Source organism: Mesitornis unicolor, unplaced genomic scaffold (assembly GCF_000695765.1).
Source record: "Mesitornis unicolor isolate BGI_N332 unplaced genomic scaffold, ASM69576v1 scaffold1217, whole genome shotgun sequence".
NCBI classification, from domain to species: Eukaryota; Metazoa; Chordata; class Aves; order Mesitornithiformes; family Mesitornithidae; genus Mesitornis; species Mesitornis unicolor.
The window spans coordinates 86782-102767 of NW_010195584.1; the positions used below are offsets into that span (position 1 = coordinate 86782).

The 15986-nt window shown below is 39.3% G+C and overlaps 1 protein-coding gene across 1 annotated transcript; it reads right to left on the reverse strand.

Annotated features, from left to right (window-relative positions):
* Positions 1–5745: 5745 nt before the first annotated feature.
* On the reverse strand, positions 5746–14539 carry GPR158 (G protein-coupled receptor 158; the record flags this gene model as incomplete). The annotated part of the gene is made up of 4 exons (XM_010188162.1): positions 5746–7200; positions 7969–8115; positions 10099–10204; positions 14401–14539. Coding segments are annotated over 4 exons (1847 nt in total), but the record flags the coding sequence as incomplete, so codon positions are not given.
* Between the last annotated feature and the right edge of the window lie 1447 nt (positions 14540–15986).

The window sequence follows — 15986 nt, forward strand, 5'->3', positions numbered from 1 at the left end:
TGGCAGGGCAGGTGCAGCCACTGTTTCCTCTCAAATGAAATACACCTTTTAATAGGAGAAGGAAGAGGTTCATAGAAAATATAACTGTGGATGATTTCTAAAGTCACAAAACATTGCAAATCATTCCCCTACTTCTTAAAAGCTGTGAAAATGTCAGAAGTGAGCTCAGAAGACCACGATTAGTTTTGACACCCTGTGCTTGAGAGAGCAAAGCTGCCCTGGGTTTGAGCTGAGCCCCTTGAAGTTGTTCAGAGGAAAATCTCCAGGCTTTATTTTTCTGATATCTGGACTTCTTGCCTGCAACAGACTTGTATACAGTTCATTTACTGAATGTCAGAAACACTCTATCCCTTCTCTTCCCCTCACGTTCTAATCATTCCTGATACCATGACTCAGCCTGGTTACCTAAACGGCAGCTTTTCAACTCAGGAGGCACCGGGAAAGTTACAAGTGAACATACATATGCCTGTGGAAGAACCTGCCAGAACTCCTACATGAATAATTGGCCATTAAAACAACAGGGATGACAACAGAAAATAAACTAATTAAGCCTAACTATCTGTATTTATACAGACATAAGAACATATGAAGGCTGCGCTGGATGAAATGCTCATCTAGCACCATATCCAGCTGCAAGTGATTATGGAAAGAAAACAGGGTGATTATGCAAGGACAATTCTACTTTTCAGCCATCTACAGACTAGGGATTGAGGAGTTTGAATCCACCACTGTATCTACCATGTCCAGGGATCCTGATGGATTTCTCTTCCATGACCTCTCCAATGCTTTCTGGACTTATAATATCCACAGCAATCTGTGAAAATAAGCTCTACAATTTAATTATGCCATAGGTAAAAGAAAACTTCATTTGTTCTAAATTGCTGCGTGATGGCCACCCTGGGTGTTCTGTAGTTCCTGCATGATGAAAACCAGCAAGTATCACTTTCCTAATCATCTTCAGATCATTTGTAATTGTATATAAGTCTTATCCCTCTCATAGCTATCTCTTTCCCAAGCTAAGTAAGTTGCAGTTGATTTAGCACAGCAGCCATTTTCTATCTCTGATCATGTTCATTAACATTCTTCACCTTTTCTGTATCAGTCATGTATTTTAGATGAGGAATCCATCTGTACATATTGTACAGATGAGCTACAGGATTTTACAATGGCATCATAAAACGCTATCTATTTATTTCCTAATATTTTCTAATGTATTTGCCATTAAATTTAGGAGAATATAGCATGGACCCTAGAATCTTGATCTCAAAATTGCAGCCACTGAGAAAAGAGAGCTGCCGGTTACACTATTTCCTTAACCTGAAATCCTGACCACAGTACACAGCCAGTCTAAAGGTTCATGTCAAGAAAATATAAGGAAAATCCAGCAAATGCTAATGATGTGATCATCAGATCATACACGCTGTGAAACTCAGTGTTAGTTATTTTACAGGTTTGATGAGAAATGTGTTTAGTTTGGATCAGTAATGACTTCAGAAAATCATAACACAAAATCCTACAGACAAATTTCATATAAATGTGCTTTATTGCAGAGAAGTTACATTATTTACATGCTGCAACACATTACAACATAAATCTATCAAGTAGTTCATGGTGGATGCTGTTGGTTGCCAGATAACACTGTCATAAGAACCACATTATAAAGTGAAGAGTCTTACAGCTTTATATACTCTACAACTTGGAGTAGCTAAAATGGTAAAAGTCCAAAGGCAGTGTTTTCTCAGGCCTGCCTGTTGTCATACGCATGCAAAAGCCTAAGGAGAGCAAATACAAAAGTATTGTCTGATTTCAAGTCTATGATGCCACCAAAGCTGATGATAGGTGTGTACGGCTTTATATTTTAAAGCGTATAATCTTGCATAAATTATACAAGTCTAATAAGATTGGTATAAATCTAATTATTTATAAACCATGGCTTAGAAATAAAGGAGAAATGCAACTTGCACATGCATTTAAAAGGACAACCTAGCAAATGTTTGTGACTTTAGTGTTTATTATCTTTTCTGCTAGAAAACATCTTAATTCTAGAGTTGCACTTCTCTTGGCTGAACAATGACAATGAAACTCCAGAAAAAGACAACTAAGCAATCTAGCCAATATATGCTGGTGGAGAAAAAAAAATCTATGAAATACAGAACATTATTTATGTCTAACTTAGTATGTCTTCATTATGCAATGCTTCTAGCAGTATCATAGTGAAATAGAACAGTTGAGTGAAGTTTGGCCTCTCATTTTCTTAAGTGCGAAATAATTTAAAGTCCCAATTGAATCTGCAGCCCAAATATCGGTTGGTAAATAAATGGGTGAAAGCTTTGTTGCTTGCTAAAAGAAAGGGATGTGACTACAAGAAGCCTAAAGAATCGTAACAGACATTTTTTAAGAAGTGAGGGAAAGGGTCAGGATGAAAGAAAATGAAACCAATCAAGAATATCCAAGTCAATGCCTTCCCTGGTAAATCAGCCATTGTTCTTCTAATTGCCATGCAGCTGGACTGTTTCATACCAGCCAAGGAATAGGCTTTGTTTCAGTGTTTGTAATGAAGTTATCTTTTAAAAAGAGAAAGAAAGGGAAAAGAAAATGAGCAAGGAATTGTAGATAGGTAGTGGTGGCACAGATGCACAGTCATGCACGAAGGGCTTGATCCTGCCAGTGCTGCATGGGGCAGTGGTAACTGCGTGGATGCTTTGTCGAGGTGGGTCCCCTCACCCTTGGTGCACGGTGCACCCCAACGTGGCTGCCGCAGCGCAGAGGCAGTGTGTCCTGGCTCAGCCCTGAGGTAAAGGAGGGCAAGATGAGTGAGGGCACCGGGGCTGGTGCCTGCTCCTCATGAATGTCTGTCTCCAAGAGGCAGTGAGTTATGTACAAACATCTTCTTTCATGACTCCTCCATGGATGCCCACTTCTAACCTCAGCACCTGGCTCCAACAAACACTGACTCTCATTAAGTGAGTTAGGGCAACCCAACATAAGCTGTGCCCCTACCCCACTCACACAAATCACCACTGTGATGGGCTGCAGCACCTCCTTTGAAGAGTAGGAGAGGCATGAGGTGGACACCATAGTCAGCAGGTGCAAACTTGTGCATCTCTCTGCACACAGGGTCAGGGCATTCTTGAAGTAGTCCCAGAAAGCTGTGTTCCCAGGATAGACTTCTTCCCATGCAGGGAAATTTAGGGTTACCTTCTCCCTGAAGAGCTGATCAAACCTTACTGAAGTTGACGGAAAAGTTACTGCCAAATCCTGTGAGTGTCTGGGACTGAGAAGGGACAATCTGGGCACACCAGGTCTAACCTCAGCTCTTTTCCACACTAAGCAGAGAGCTGGATTTGAGCCACATGTGGGCTGCCACTGGCACTGTGTGAGCAGAGTGGGCGCACAGATGTGCAAAGCACCCAGCCTCAGATGCCTGACTCCCTTTCACAGGTGAACGGGGATTCTGGTCTGCAAGAAGGGTCCCAGCCAGAAGATGTGTGTTGAAGGCAAAGACCGTATCTCCTAGGCCTACAGAAGAGGGGTGGGAAAATCAGACAAGCTCAGGGTGGCAAAGACCTAAGTCAGCAGGTTCCTGTGGTAGCATCGAGCACTGTCTAGGCTAACCAGGTTGGTTGGGGCAGTTCGGCCACTTTAATCTGGAGCTAACAAGCATAATTTATGAGTGAGGCCAATGCGTTTAGACAGCACTGACACCTGAGCTGACTTGTCCCCAGCTGGCTCAGATGTCGGCATGTTCCAGGTTAGCGCTTAGCAGAGGAAGATCAGATCCATCTTGATCTCTCAGTGCAGATGTGCCCATGGTCTCCTGTCTTTTTTAAAGGACAAAACAAGTCTTCCTCATGCCCAGCTTGTCCCTCTGCTCACGCATTTTATCTTAAGACACTTTTTCTATGATGTCACAAAAATCAGTTTATACTACATACGTGTATGTGTATGGATGTATTAGATATGACATTATATATATATATTAAACATATATATCTATTTTTATATATATTATATATATATATTAACACGTTCTAGTCAAGCATCCTCATTTCATGTTCTTCCACTGAATCCCATCACTTCTCTCTCTATGTATAGCCGATTCTAGTGAATAGCACTTTACTGGTACTGCATGTAGATAAGCGAGGGTTTTTTATTATCACTGATACTCCACAGCATCTTTACAGTATGTTGTCAGGCCCTGATGGTGTACCATCGCTAAGACTCATAGTTATGAAAGGGCCATCAATGAATTAAGCTTATATGCACGATGAGAACTGGAGCTATGACTGAAAATTAACATTGTATTAAACACTAGCTTTTACTGTAAATATATGTCTAAATAAATGAATAAATGAATAAATAAATATAAGCATTTTGAAGAGTGGGAGAGAGATGCCATCATTTCCATTCCCATTATCTCTTACAATTGCATACATGGGGCAAGAGTACTATTTTGGATTTCTCTCCTCACTCCAAAGGCCAATTTTGAGAGCTTTGCCAACAGGGATAAACAGTACATTGTTGTTCTATATGAGCTAGCTATCGTATTTCCCAGAGTTGTCTGGTTTTAGTAAAACAGGTGATAATTTCTGGGGTATATTTGTCGTCATTCTTATTTGTCTTATTTAGCAGTATATGTTCAGTATGAAATACTGAACAAGATCATCACCATCAACTTTTAAAGTAAGAATTCTGATTTGTTAGATTATATTTTCCAATTAGTAACAAACAACAGATAAGTTGTCCTAAGACTTACCAGGATACGCAGCTAAGACGACTGAACTTCCACTATAAACAAAGTCTATGAGCATTAACAGGGAAGTGCATAACAAGTAACTTACCACGTATAAAACCCCTGAATAATACAGTATCAAACTATAAATTTAAATAACAGAGAGTAAACAAAAAATTCACTATATAAATCACAGGAAAGAAAAAAAATCTCCAAAGCCAAAAGGAATTTCCCAATATGAAGTACAGCTTCCATAGTCAGTGAAAGATTACTGCAATCCTATATATAAACAAAAAAAGTCTACAGCAGGTATTTTAACTTGCAATTAGAAGAAAGTATCTGCAGATTGCATAAATGTGGTGTTGTGTCACATAATATCAAAGTTATTTGCAAAAATTATACAATCTGGAATGCTTTAATATGAGACACAACAATGTACTTAAACACACAGTAATAAGAAAATGAGAGTAATCATTATATAAAATGTTTTTTTGGGATGCATTGAGTTAGCAGAGCTATCTAGATTAAATACGTAAAGTGAAAAGTCGTCATTTAAATAAGCTGCTCACTGATACCCCTTTTTGCCATCAGGACATTTTCTGTGCCCTACTTCTGCTGGATCTTTAAAGTCCCAAGGGCAAGCTAAAGCCAGTTGCGGCACTCAGAAATAATTCCGTTAACATCTACACTGTGTGTTTGTTACCACCACATTTTTTTTCCTTTAAAAGAGAATTGATTTCACAAAGGCAGGTTTCTTTCATTGACACAATAAAATCCTTGGAGCAGGGACCATATTCTGGGCACTGCTAATCACATTGTTGGCACTCAACAAATAAATAATAACATCATCAATGATAATTTGCTTCGCTTAACTCCTACTTATTTGTAGTGCTGATTCCCTTGATTTAAGTGATGCTCCTTAGGAATTTTCAGATCCTTTAGGCCTAAGTCCCCTCTGTCTTTCCTGTTGTCTTTCTTCTCAATGTTGCTACTCTCCTCAGTCCAAAAGCCTCTTATTTTCGAGGTGTTGCTGTTTTATTTGCACTTACAGCAGAGGTGTTCAATAAAGCTACACTTCTTTCTGCATTTGGTAAATCTGATGCATCGTACTCCCAAGGGCAGACTTCAGCTCGAGATACTAAAGGTTGCTTTAAGTAACTACTTGGCTTATGGGAGTCAGATGAAAGCACATTTCCTTCAGAAGCGGCATTTTTTTTCTGTTCTGCCAATTTATTGAGGTTTTCCTTTTCTGCTGCTTTCTGGGGTAGCTCTTCCCGTTCCCCAGTGCAGGTATTAGGTGTATATCTATTAACATTCTCACACTTCAGCCCAGGGGAGACCTGAGGCTTGGAATTTGAACGTTTTTTCTCATTTTCAAAGAACTGCTGCTCTTGTGTCTCCCAAGTAGCTGCCTCCACCTTCTCTGAGCTCTTTTGATTTGACTGTTGATGCCCCTCTGGTGTCTTCACCTTATGATGAGTCTTCCCCTTTGGCTGAGAAGGGTGGTTTTTCTCTTGCTCTGAGGAAGCAATAGACACATGTTTTTGAACTTTAGAGTCAGAAGGCACAGGACCAGGAGTGTGGTCATACATCTCCCAAGGACAAACTTCTGCTATGTCAAAATTGTCCTTGTGCAGCGACTTACCTGGGCCTGTGTCTGGATTTGCAGGTGTTTGACTAACCCTTTGCTGTTTCATAATTCCAGATTTATGCGTTTTCTTTGTTTCCTCAGACTGGGCAGAGTTCTTCCAGTGGGAATCCTTCTGTTCCCCTTTATCAGAGGCTGAGTGCTTTTTGCTGGCCTCCTTTCCTTTCTGCTGAGATTTATGAGATTTAGTGCTTTCTTCTAGACTTTGTGTTTTACCCGTTAGTCCCAGAGTCTTTTCCTTGGCACTAGCGATAACACTGAGGGATTTTTGTAACACGGATGTTCTTGGATGCAGGGGCTTCTTATCGGCACTTAAATTATGTGCACTCACTGATTTGCACACCAAAGGGACCGATTCAGTGGAGACAGCTTCAACTTTTTCAGGAGCATTTTTGGTTAATTTGTTACCATTAAAGGAGTTCAGAAGTGAATTCTCAGCAACTATCACTTCTGTGCTTTCTGTAGTTAAGCTATTCGGTTCTTCTGTTTGATCCCTAACATGATCGTAAGTGCTGTGGGACTTTTTTAAGGAAAAGACCCTGTTTTTCAAAGTCTCTTCTTTTGGCTTTGCAGAACTAGTGGAATCCGGTGGGTTTTTCCTCAGTGTGGCTGTGTTCTTCACTGCGCTGTGCTCCATCAGGTCCTTCTCATCCCTGGAGCACTGCCTGGTGACCGTCTCAGGGATTTCTGTAATACGTCGCATTATTGAGCGCCCCAAGCCCTTTTTAGAGCACCTTTTTTTCTGGAGATGTGGGTTATTAGCAATCATCTTTTTCCTTTTATAGATTTCAAGCTGGGCATATAGTTTCTTCAACTCATCCTGCAAAGCAAAGTGAATGGCAAAACTAGTATATAGAGAGCGAGTTCAGTCAAACAAACCTGATGAATGCATTAACCATTGCTCTAAAAGTGGCATTAAACTTATTTCAATCTTTTCTAATTCTTGAATATGCCACTTCTCCATCAACTTGAAACCCATTTTTTTCCATTTTAAAAACGAGTTCAGCCCTCATGCACAAACATGTTACCTTCCACAGCAGTGCATCATACAGCCTGCGCAGCTCACACACATTCATGCTGTATGTTCTGGATTTCAAAATGCTGTGGTGTATGCTCTCCTGAAAAAAAATGAACTTTATAGCTATTCTTTAGTCTGGGAACATTAGACCTTTTATCATGTAAGACAGGAATAAAGTATTTTTTTCTGTTAATCGTGTGTTTTAAAGATCTACATAGTTATGTATATGTTACGTACAAATGACTATTCACACTGACATCAAATGCTATTTGCACTTCAGAATAATTCAAAGAGCCTATGTAAATTGATAAACAGCTCTTGCTGTGGTAGATTCCTCCTCTTTAGCCTCCAGTATGACTTTTACTACAACTAGTAATGCAGTACTGCTTCACACTAGTGATTATTTTCCATGAGATTTTACATGATCTAATACCACAACCACTGAGAGACCTAAGCTGGCCTGTTTCAGCTGATACCTGCAAAAAAGGTCAAATGGATTCAACTGAGAGTTTACTCACAGGAAAACCGTTACTTTTGAAAAGAAATGGTATTTAAATGCATTATATATACCCGAATATCTTCAGGATCCAAACTGTGTTCACTCCATGCTGAATTGATACTGCTGTTCAGATAGGATCCAGATCGACCCATATCAAGCTCATCTTCATAAGCTTCTGCAGCAATATCATCTCTTGGGTTATTGCTTGAATGTGAAAACTGCAACAAGTATTCATAAAAAAAGATGTTGCCATCAGTGCAAAAGTTTACTTCAACATCACTGTAAGGAGTTTACATCAACATGTTTTTAGGGCTCAATGATCCTTCTATGGATTTAATGTGATTTTCTGAACACATTACCTATAGGCATCATTGGCATAACTAGTGTTCTATAAAATATCAGTATTATATGGAAGGAACTGTTATTAATGATGGCTTAACTTGATAAATCTTAGAGATTTGCATAAGAATAAAACCCACTTGTTTTGATGCTTGTCTGAACCTCTTTAAATTGCATTTAAATTAAACTAATATGGAAATAGCTTTCAGCCAGTATTTCCAATTAGGTTGCTAAAACCATAACACTGTATTTTATATTCTATACAGATTATTAATAATCCCGCAGAAAGCAATGGAAATGCCTTCTGGAAACGGTGAAAAGGAAGAGATGAGGTGGCAAAAAAGGGGTAAAAAGAAGGAAACAAATTAAAAAGGAGACAAGTTAATTTCTCTTTTCGAAGTTTTAGCAGATACTCAGATCAGGAGTTGGAGAGAGGTTGTCAGCTATTTTTTCATTCATATTGATTCACTCATCTGTAGTTACTACTATCCACACAGTCATATGGCCTCAGAACTTTATGAATGGAACTAAACCTTGTGAATCTTCTCTTAATTCCCTGAATTATTTGTTGTACTGGAATAAAAGTCTGTGTAGCGTTACACAAATAATAAGCTAAAAATGGAAATGCTGATCAGTAGTTATATGCCAGCTTCAGAAAGGTCAACAAATTTTCCAGGTTAGTCCATAAAGACATCTCTGAAGATATGCAATAATGTGTATGCATAGAAAATAGTAAGACTATTGCTAAAGGCCCTTTCAAATCCTGTGTCCTGGTGCAGAGCCAGGGGGTGCTGCCTGCAGTTCCTCTGCCCCTGGTGAGGCCAACACTTTCGCTTCTCCAGCACCTGACGGAGGTGTACCGCGGTGCTCTGAGCTCTTGTCTCTTCTCTTCCCTGCCTCCTGCCGTCCTCCATCTTCTTGTCTCCCCCATACACTCATCTCACCCAGCACCACTCCTGTCTCCATATCATGGACCAAGTCCTTCTTGGTATGCAGCATCACTTTGTCCCAGGCTCTGGCTCGCAAAGGGCTCTCCTTTTTCCATCTGTAAAAACTCCCTGGTCTAAATCCCAACCTCTCTATCTCATAGCTAGTCCAATCTCCTCATTCTACTTTTATTTACCAGTCCATCCTAGTCTTTCTATCTCCTTATCTAAACTCTTTGTCTAATCTCAGCTAACTCTGGCAGCAGCATGGTCACCCAAATACCCAAAATAAGCATCATTAGCCAGGATTCTTTCCATCTTGTAATTATCACATTAAAAAATTTAAATACTTTAAACTCCTGTAAGTTTGAAAGCTGAAAGAATCTCTGAAAATTATAGAATCATAGAATGGTTTGGGTTGGAAAGGTCCTTAAAAGTCATCCAGTCCAACCCCTGCCATGGGTATGGACATGTCCCACCAGACCAGGTTGCTCAAAGCCCTGTCCATCCTGGCCTTGAACACTTCCAGGGAGGGGGCATCCACAACTTCCCTAGGCACTTTCCAGTGTCTCACCACCCTCACAGTAAATAATTTCTTCCTAATATCCAGTCTAAATCTCCCCTCTTCCAGTTTAAAACCATTACCCCTCGTTCTATTACCCCTGCTCTTGTAAAAAGTCCCTTCCCAGCTTTCCTGTATAACCCCTTCAGGAACTGGAAGACTGCTATAACGTTCCCCCAGAGCCTTCTCTTCTCCAGAAGGTGTAAGAGTTTTTAAAATAAATTAAAAAAGTATACAGCTTTTTAGGTACCAAAGATAAATTTTACATCGTCCTTTTCTATCAGTTGCTTGTTAGTTTTATACAGAGTTTCTTCTGCATGACAACGTTTATCTTCCTTGGTCTTGGCGAAAGAAAAGACAGATGACGCAAATACCTTAGGGATCAGAAGTAGCCCAACAGTGACTGTGACAGTCAAGTGTGTGTGTGCAAAGAACAGCATCAGCATCCAGTCAGACTGAAGTCTTGAAGCAAGAATGAATCTGAAAATAGAATACAGGGTTGCAATTCACTGCTTTTTCTCCAGTGCATTGGATTTAACATTTTTAATATTCCTTAGGATTCTTTTCATTGAAAGGCCAAACACAACTAGTTTTGTTCTGTACTGTTTTCATACAGACTAAAGATTACATCCACATGATTTACTTATGAACCACAATTTCAGAACAATTCAGAAAAAAACCCAAACAATAAAACAAGCCAAAACAAAATATAAAAAGAAGCAACAGACCTTAAAGGATATTGCTTATTCCATCATTCTCACTCTATTTAGCTGTTTTTTTGGATGGTTTATATTGTCACAGCTTCTTTGGCATGAACTCAGTTACGGCAGTTTACATACATTAAGGATCTGAACAGATGATTTTAGGTTAAGTCAGCACATGTACTATGATAAATTGCAGTGCACTTCATAAATACACGATGTCCATAGATCGCAGCTAGAGAGTGCAGCTGATAAGCCATCAAAGCGAGAACTGAACTGAATGCAATTTAGTGGGGAGCAGAGAAATTATGTTGGTTGCAGGACCGCTCAGCTCCATACTGCAGGGCCCAAGAGCCTTGTGGATGCTGGTGAATGAGTGGCTGAACCTCCCACATGAAGCAACTCCTTGCTGAGCTTTCTAAAAGAGTGGCAGAGCAAGCGCTGCAGTTAAAGCTAGCTGGAGCATGCTTGGCTTATATGCTTTAGTGAGCTCCCAGCAACAGAAATGGTAAGCAATGCTATGAATGGATGAATGGATGTACCACAGGCTTGTAATTTGCCGGTTTACAAAAATCATTCAGATAGAAATGACATTTGCAACTTATCCAAGTCTACAGACACACATTTTGCAGAAGCTTTTGTTAACAGAAATAGTCTGGCATGAAACACTGGCTTATATGCCATAATAATAGAGTCATCATTTCTTGTTTAATACTTTGTAAATGGAATGCTTCAAGAACACAATAAAATATTATAATTATTTCTTACAGAGATGTTGCTGTTGAGGTGTGCAGCGATATGAGGAGGGTCAGGCCTGAGGTTTAGCTAACTGAACACAACATGTGTACTGTTAAAGATGACAGGAGAAACTGCTTAACAAATAACAGAGCAAAAAGTGAACAAAAGTTACTGACAGTGCTGTGAGAGATGGCAGGATTTCACAGGTGGTTAACGGGGAGGCATTTGAAAGATGGCCAAACTTGACAGGAAATAGAAGGGAGCTCTGGGGCCTTTGGGGAGTAGAACTTGCGAAGTCAGCACTATTGATGTAACCATATCATTAACAGCATACAAGGCTAATGATATCAGAAATACCAAATTTGACCACAGATGTGGCAAAACTGACCAATAGAAAAAAAGTAATGGGGGGTGGGTCGTTTATCTGGGAGAAGACAAGGACAGAGACAGAGAAGGGCTAAGGTAGATGGGAAAGAACAAGCATGGGAAGAAAGTGGGATAAAAGGTCCAGTGACATGTAAGCAAGTTGTCACTGACTGAGCCCTGTACCTGATCACTGCACTGCCTTCTCATTAAATCCTTCTTCTAATGGCTGTCTGATCTCATTCTCTACGCTGTGCACGTGTGTATGCGCAATTCATGAGCAAAATTCAGGCTGGACTGGCCTGGGAGACCTGCACCTGGGAAGACCCGAGGTCTCAGCCTATGACTGGGTATGAGGCCTCAAACCCAAAGATGGATACTTGATTGGCTTAAAGCCTGTGTTCATATTTGAAGGATATGTTAAGTGTGGTGTGCTTGTGAACCTACACAGGGCGCATGCTTCATTAGTGAACCTGATCAGCTGCAGAGGAGGAGCAGGACCAGCTTGTACAGGTTGGACCTGCGCTGGTCCATGTGGCCAACCATGTCTCACATATGACTGCATCCATGGTGGATGTGCTCTGTCTCGCTAGGCCTGCAAAAAGAAACAGCAGTAGCCACGTCCATCAGACAGAGGCAGGAGAAAGCTCCCAGGTTGTGATGTCCACCAGATTTGACTAACCCTTAACACCTCCAATACTCAAATTCTGTGGCGGCTTTTTGCTCGTTTTATGCCTGAAAACTTGACTGATTAAGATATCCACCCCACACCCCTGAAAATAAAATAACGTTTGCAGTAGCCATTCAGACCTAACAGGGATGGTGTTTCCATTCAAATGAGATTTTTTCCATCTAAATTGTGGTTTTTTTCAGTAATACAAGAGAAAGAGCAATGCAGGAATTAAATAGTATGCTTATTTGAAGATAGTCAGGAATCCTCTGTTTCTGAAATGGGAATAGTACTTTTAAAGGAAAAAAAAATGCAAACAATCCAAGGTTGTACTTAGTGCTGACATCAATCTTATATGAGTTTCAGGTGTTTTCAGTCTGGACAGCTACCTCATAATTGTAGGTGTCCTTCGAGGCTCCAGTGTTTCATGACAACTCAGATATGTCATTTAAATCTGAGTCTTACATTTCCGCTCTTTCAGTTACATCCACAACTTGTTGGGGAAGCAAAAAAAAAATTAAATTAAGGAATTGTAAACTTCAAGGAGAAGGGATTAAGACTTGTGTATACAGAAATGGGCATGATGGAGAGATCATGTAATTCCAGTGCATTTTATTCATTCTTATCCATAAACAGTACATGATATTTCTCCAACAAATCAGCATGTATCAGACAGAGGGCAAAGAATCAATACAAAATGCACCTTTTTCAAAAAAAAGGAGGAGGAACAAAATCAGCAGACCTTAGGCTGAAGGAACAGAATCTCCTTGAGGATAAACTGAAAGACCTAGTCCTGTTGTGTCTCCTTCATAAAGCATGTATTAAAATTCCACATTTCCCTCTTTTCCACTCTCTTTAACTCAAGAATACTTTCATCCTGTCCTATTGTTAAAAGAAACTTGTAGCCCAAATAATAGCTCTCCTAATGCATTGAACTGCACCTTCTAACACGGCCCAAAATATGGTTTAGGAACATTAATTAATTGGGGAAAATTCTGACTGAGCAGCTGTCATACTGGTTATATTAAATTCAAAAGTGTTGTAAATGAATTTTATATCTATCAGGAATGAAAAGTAAAATGTTTCCATCAAATACAGAATCTAAATATAATTTTTGCAGATGTTTGTGTTAGGGAGGAAAAAAGATATTGAGAGTATACGGGTGTTGAGATATGGGGCTAGGAGAAAGTGAAGGAAACGGAAAGTTGCAAGCCTGAAAAGCATATTGAACTTCATAAAAATGATAGGCGAAAAAAGCAGCTTGAAGGAATATAGATGAAAGGTTTGCTTTGCTGATGTTTACTCAGAAAAAATGATGCCTCATGGAAGCAAACATCAAGAAGGCAGAGTGAAATGTGAACTCCAAGACAGACCAAGGAACAGAGAAGAGCGTTTAAAGACTGTCAATAAAGTGATATTTTAAAAAAATAATCTTAGTAGATAAGGTCTGTCAGGAGTCAAATGAAGGCATGAGAATGTCATAAGAAAGTAATAACAACCTCTTACAGCATGAAATGAAATTCATGTTATCTTGCTATTTTGAATTTTCTAAGATAAATTCATTTTTACAGGGTACTCTGTAGGAAAGGCATTTAGAGTAATTTTCATGCAACTCTGACACGGACCCTTATTTATTTCTTACTATTCTAATGACTTACAAGTATGAAATGTAAAGCTCATTATAAACTTTAGAAGAAACACGTTTTATATTATTGTTACAGCATCATATGTATAACAATTTCCTCTGTCAGCATACAAAACACTATGCTTCATGCACAAACCAGGACAATTATCTTAATGTACAGCTGACCCTTGCCAATCTGTTACACACCAGAAAAAGCTCATATAAACCAACATTCTTACCTGCTGTTTTACTAGGGATACAAACCAGTAAGCAGTATGCAGATGACTGTAGATAGACAGTGGTTTTGCTATATCCAATTTATCATATATACTGAACTTTGATCCAAGAACATATCAGCTAGCTATAGTGAAAAAACCGCCTAATTATACAATTACCTAGTTGATTGTACATATTCTTGAATTCTAGGGGAACCATTTTAAGATAAGTAATCATTTAATTTGCAGAATTAAGTATTTATAAAACCTTCCTTTATGCATCCTAGCTCATTCACCCATTTTAAGTTGCACCATATGAAACCTGAAAGAGAAATAGCTAATTACTAGATCTACAGATCACTTGCCTAATTGTATGGAATATAGCAGAGATAATGAGCTCATTGTGAACTGCAACAGCCATATAACGTGGCTCATGAAATGCTGATGGGACTGTCCGCACTGCATAGCAGAGATAAACACCCCACAAGAGGAATAAAAATTCAGCTGTGAGAAGAACAAAAAGAAATAATTAGCAATTAGTTTTATATATGAAAAAGGAAGGAAATTTGAAGTACTACAGTGTCTTCTGTATGTGTGAGTATCTATACAAAGACAGTATACACTCATGCACATATATATGCACACACATAGGCATTCAAACTCTCAGATATTGTCACTGCACACGATATGTTTGGTTTTCATTTTACATACTTCTGTTTCCCAGATCAGGAGCCTTTGCATTTATGGTGTTTCAGTTTTTCAATTGACAGACTTTAAGACAATGTCTAATAATATCTTGCTTGTTTTTCAAATCCGTACTATAGAAGTTTGACATAAAATAACAACTATTATTATTTGTAGCTCTGGTTCTTGTTATAGAAGCAGATACTGCTGCTACTACTAGACTATGAACTTTTTAAGACTATAGTTTCATTTCAAAGGTTTATAACTCAGATATAACAACATATTTTGGGTTAAAAAAATTCCATTGTTCATGGTAGTAATTCTTCTGGTGCCCATAATATGATGAGTCATTTCTGAGGGCCTAATGTAATTATAACAAATGATGTGTTTCTCTCTGTTAGGAGAAAAATAAGGAAGAAAGGAGAAGGGAGTGAAGGGTCAGAATCAGCTTTAACTATCCTGTTAGAGCTAACTCATCTGCACCCCGCAGCACTCTGACTTCAGTTTCCAGTGGACAGTCTGCCGTGGCATCATTTTGACAGTGAAAACAATGGAATAATTTCATATCCTCCTTGAAAAATCTCCTCTTCCAGAAAAACACCCAACAGCTCTGCCAGGCAGCTATGAGTAGAGCCAGCGCCTGCACCTCTTGCCTTGCAGCTTGGTCTGATGATGGCTGGAAGATGTTGAGCCTCTCCAGCAATGTGCGATTCCATCACAGACCCCTGCAATGCCAGCACTGCTCCAGGCTGGCTTCAGAAACTGAGTGTGATCCCATCACTACTCATACATTGACACAGAAAACTGAGCTGAGTCCATGATCGTTCTACTGCCTATGAACAGACTTTTCCAGCTCTACAGCATAGATCATCACATACTGACAAAGCAAGAGGAACATACCCTACATAAAACCAGCAGTTTTACCTGTTAACATAAATTCAAAAAGGCATAATCCACACATGCTGCTATTTCTGTGTTCTTCCTCACCAAAATCCCAACAATAATAAAACTTTTGACTAAGTAATAGCTTGACTTGGGCCCTTACTGAGCATCAATATAGAGAAACCATAGTATGAATTTCTTGAGACTGCGTCCCAGCCTGATTTTGAGCTCTACAAAAGCACCTATGTCTTTCCCACATCCTCCATACACTCACTGCTTGGGCAACTGGCTGCTATTTCCATTTAATTACTATATATTTAGCTATACTATGTATTTCTTAAAAACACATACACAGGAATGACCCACCAAGCTGTATTGCTCCTGA